The sequence below is a fragment of the Salvia hispanica genome, chromosome 4 (genome assembly GCF_023119035.1).
Source record: "Salvia hispanica cultivar TCC Black 2014 chromosome 4, UniMelb_Shisp_WGS_1.0, whole genome shotgun sequence".
NCBI classification, from domain to species: domain Eukaryota; kingdom Viridiplantae; phylum Streptophyta; class Magnoliopsida; order Lamiales; family Lamiaceae; genus Salvia; species Salvia hispanica.
The window spans coordinates 29,139,194-29,143,774 of record NC_062968.1 but is presented as its reverse complement, the minus strand read 5'-3'; the positions used below and the strand labels follow the sequence as shown (position 1 = coordinate 29,143,774).

General features: G+C 36.6%; 1 protein-coding gene across 1 annotated transcript; it reads left to right on the top strand.

Moving 5' to 3' along the window:
- The first annotated feature begins 1,016 nt into the window (after nt 1-1,016).
- On the top strand, nt 1,017-2,757 carry LOC125218534 (probable histone H2A variant 3). The gene is made up of 3 exons (XM_048120218.1): nt 1,017-1,154; nt 1,638-1,778; nt 2,310-2,757. The coding sequence occupies exons 2-3, from the start codon at nt 1,662-1,664 to the stop codon at nt 2,604-2,606; spliced, it is 414 nt and encodes a 137-aa protein (XP_047976175.1). The 5' UTR covers nt 1,017-1,154; nt 1,638-1,661; the 3' UTR covers nt 2,607-2,757.
- The last annotated feature ends 1,824 nt before the right edge of the window (nt 2,758-4,581 follow it).

The window sequence follows — 4,581 nt, the reverse complement described above, 5'->3', positions numbered from 1 at the left end:
TGACGACACTGCTGGATCAAGCCAACGTGTGGCCAACGAGCCCGTACATCAGAGTGTACCACATGGATCCGCTCAGAGGCTTCGCGCATTTCTTATTACTCGTCAGGAATAAGCTCATCATCGACTCCAGAACGATATGATTGAAGAAATTTGGGCACATGAACACATAGCTATTGATGCACATTTATATTTTTTCAAAGATTATTTATCATTGTATTTTTTCCAAAATTCTAATACAACAGATATTTTCATATTAACTTGATTTTGGTATTTCAATTTATTATATTTGATAATAATAATAAACCATGTTTGACAAAATAAATAAATAAAATAAAAATGTTGTTGTAGAAATAGAGATGGACTATAGATTGATTGGATAATAAAATACTGATGTGGCAGGAAGAAATTGGAGATGAGCTAAGAATGGACTGTCCAGTATCCACTATTGTGAATGTTAACTCTAAGAGTGACCACAATAGGGAGGCCTCGGCGACGCCGCGGCTCCCTATCGCTGTGGACGCGGGCGGCCGGAGTGGTAAGGGGAGGAAGGACGTGCGCCGAGTTCGCGGTGAGGACGGGGCGGTGTCCTATGGGTCTCGGTTGTCTATTGCACGCTGGAAAAAGCCACAGCGGTGTCCGACACTCAAGTTTAGATTTTTTTAATTTTTTAAAATTTTATAATAAAATGTCTATTCCTAAATCATTTTTTTTCATTACATTCTATTCTATTAATTTTTGTCCAATTAATTTTGTTTCAATTAAATTAAAATATACCAATAATTGATAAAATAATGAGATTTGTGGCTGTGGCGTGATCACTGTTGGTCTGGATAGGTTTTTGTGACTGTGTATTGGGCTGCTCCGTGGTGTGCCACATTATTATGGACACTGTAAATTCAATTTTGAGCTTTAATTCGAGATAGTACTATATTCTTCAAGGGCACAGTCGTAATTTTTAGCACGAACATAAAATATTTCCGATTTCTTTTCCCACCTAAAAGCAACCGCCAAAATTCCAATCCGCATTCAAAAACCTTCCAATAACGCATTAAAATTTAAATCCCCTCTCTTGACTCTTTACCAAAAATTATACTCGCAACGTTCGTTCTCCTCTCTTCTACGTTTCTGTTACTGTTGTTTATCTAATTCCTCAGGTAATACTTCGTTTTACCGTTTAATGTTTTCCTTCATTTCATAGATTTGATTTATTTGGTGCTTGAGGTGTGTTGATGTTTCATTTAGGTTGTGGATCAGTGATTTTATCAACTAACTTGACCAGATCCGTTGTACAACACGAATTAAATCTAGATTTATGTGTGTTTTCTTCGTGTTTATCCCCAATTATTTGTCAGGATCGAGAAAAAACAATGGAATTTGAGTAAATATTAGTAGAAAATTGATGTGATTTTCTTGAGATTTAGTCGTGGATAAAAGAAGAAAAAGAGTTATTTCTGAAATTATATCAATCAGCTAGTGAGATTTGCTTCTTGGATGTTAAGTTTAGATGAATCTAACTCTTTAGGGGAAATCTTTAATTGTAAGGAAATATTTTGCCCTTTGTTATTTGGAGCCATGTATGTTTACGGTTTAGTTCTTTGTTCCAGAATAATGAACTACGTTTCTGTCTAATCTGTTAGTGTTGAAGCTGTGTCGAGAGTAGAATGGTGGGGAAAGGTGGAAAGGGGCTCGTGGCAGGGAAGACAATGGCAGCTGCAGCAGCTAACAAGGACAAGGACAAGAAGCGGCCTATTTCACGGTCAGCTCGTGCTGGCCTCCAGGTATAAATACAGCTCAATACAACCATAAACCAGCTAATTTGACTGATTTTTTTATAATGTTCTTGTAGTATATATGTTGAATATTTGAGTTTATAAATGACACTATTTCACTTGTATTTTGAATCTTTGTCCAGTTGAAGTTAGCCTCTCACATTGCTCATCTCATTACTGGTTTGTCTTGTGGCTTTTTGTGCATTTAGAAAGGATTTTAGTCCAATTGAAGTACTTGAGTTCCTTTCTCGCAGGTTAAATAGGCACATTCGAAAGGGTTTGTTAAATTGCATGGGTTGTGTAGAGATCCCTATTTCTAAATGGAATGATATGATTTGACTATGGTTTCTCTTACTGGCTAGTTTTGTTATATTGTAGTACTCCTTTAGGTGGTATGTTCTTGATCGCTTTTCGTGTTTATATAATCATGGAAGTCGGAAGAAGTCTTGGATAGAAAAGTTTTGATTTTTGTGGCCCATGTTGGTTGCTTGACTGGTTAAGGCACATATGTTTCAACATTAGTTTGTTCGTTTCTTGTAGTTTCCTGTGGGAAGGATTCATCGGCACCTCAAGTCGAGAACCAATGCCAATGGGAGAGTTGGAGCCACAGCAGCTGTCTACTCTGCTGCAATTCTCGAGTATTTAACTGCTGAAGTGCTTGAGTTGGCTGGAAATGCGAGCAAAGATCTTAAAGTGAAGAGGATAACGCCTAGGCACTTGCAGCTGGCAATTCGGGGAGACGAGGAGCTCGACACCCTCATCAAGGGAACCATAGCCGGTGGTGGTGTGATTCCCCACATTCACAAATCCCTCATCAACAAAACCACCAAGGAATGAATTAGTAGAGACCATTTAATTGATCCACATTGATGCTTTTGTGACAATGCTTCCATTTAATTTAGGTTTGTATGCTAGGAATTAGATTTCAAGAACAACCATTTGAACTGTTTGATTTGATCATTGGAATGTAGTTTGTGTCTAACGTTAAGTTTGATGAAGTTTCTGAGTCTGCTAAAATTACGACCACATTATCTATGTCTCATCGTGCAGTGGGTGACAGACTAGATCATCTACACCACCGTGTTATAATTTGTTAAAAGTTTAAAGGGCTGATTACCTATTTTTTATTTGAAATTTTACCATAACTGATTTAAATTCGTTCGTTTCACGCATTCTGTTAAACTTCGAAATTATGTGAACTTATTATACTAAGCAAAAGGAATGAAGAGATTTAATGTATAACTAGACAATTAATCAGTATTTTTCAAAATAAAGCAAATAGTATGATATTTTTTGGTATAAATAAAACAGGGAAGTGTGATTTCGGATGAAGGGAGTAATATTCCGTTGGATACTGCTCCTAGTTTTTAGTTTGATACCAGTATTGGTTTCAATGTACCATTCACAAATTGAAGGACATGCTTGTCTTAACATCAACTCCCCTCCGTCCACCAATAGGAGTCCTATTTCTTGGCGGCACGAGTTTAGAAATATTAAGAAAAACGTGTGCAAAAAAGTTAGTCGATTACTTAACTTACAAAACAACAATACATAAAATCTTGTGCTGAAAAAGAAGTGATTCACTTAGAGTGGGACGAAGGTTGGGGGGAGTATATTATAAAATTTTCTATCCTACCCCACGAGTTTTATTTTCTGGATCTGTCATTGAGGAGAGATAAATAAAGAAAAAGTGATTGGAGTACTGTTAGTGAAGAAGAAAAAAGTTACCAAAAATAGAAATGAATTATTTTTTGGGACAACCCAAAATGGGAATTTTGTCTATTGTCATAGGATGAAGGAGTATTAGATAACTACTGGGGTCACAAAATGAAACTACTCGACCACGAAGGTTCAAGTGGCAAAAATCAAACATCTAGGATGTGAATTTGGGTAGCGCTAAATCGTCTTCGGGGGAGAAAGCATGGGCAGAGGTACATGGAAGAATGGCGAGCAAATGCCCCTCAAAATTTTTTATCCATGCTATTTTTCTTTTAATTTATAAATTTATTTAACAATCTTTTTTAAATGCCCCTTCCCAATATTTTAAAATTTTGTTTATAATATATTTTTGCCCCTCCTCGTATCAATTCCTAGATCCGCCCCTGGGAGAAAGGTGACAAGGAGCTAAACTGGAGCTAAGGTCTAATTCAAACTATAATATGCCTATCAAGATGATAACCAGCATGGGTACCTCGCATGCCTCAATCGAAGTTCGAATGAGAGAGTTATGACCGTTTTATGAAGACTACGTAGGGTAGTGCAAAACCAGCAACCCGCTAAATACAAAATGGTGCCAAATTAAACAGACGAGATTTTGAATTATTTTTTAGACTCTTTTCATTCCTTCTCCCATATACAAATATGGTCTTTTGCTTTCTTTTTAATAGATGAATAGAAGTTAGATTTAGGTGTCTCCCTCCTCATATCATGTGAGATGAATGCTTGGAAATTCTATAGCCGAGCTATGGTTGCTTTGTTGTTAGCTCGGGGTTAGTCACTTAGTAAAAATACACCGCTAGTACTGAAGGAACTGGCAGCGGAAGCAGTGCGGCGGATTAACATAATTTAACAATTATTAATCGCACAAATAAATCACATAATAATCGAGATCTATTTAGCAGATTATTTAGACAAAATCTATTCGCGTAATTCTCACATGTATCATGCTCATAACTTGAATTAATCATGCTTTAAGAATATTGAAACCTAAAACATGCTTTTCTACGAAGCAGAAATAATACCTAATTAATTCTCCAAAGAATTGAAGATGGCTAGCAGCTTCTCCACGTGACGCTTTGAATACTAGACCACA

Coding starts and splice junctions, on each gene's coding strand:
- LOC125218534 (XM_048120218.1), top strand. CDS start 1,662: ATGGTGGGGAAAGGTGGAAAGGGGCTCGTGGCAGGGAAGACAATGGCA. Junction 1,779..2,309: donor CAGCTCGTGCTGGCCTCCAG/GTATAAATACAG, acceptor CGTTTCTTGTAG/TTTCCTGTGGGAAGGATTCA.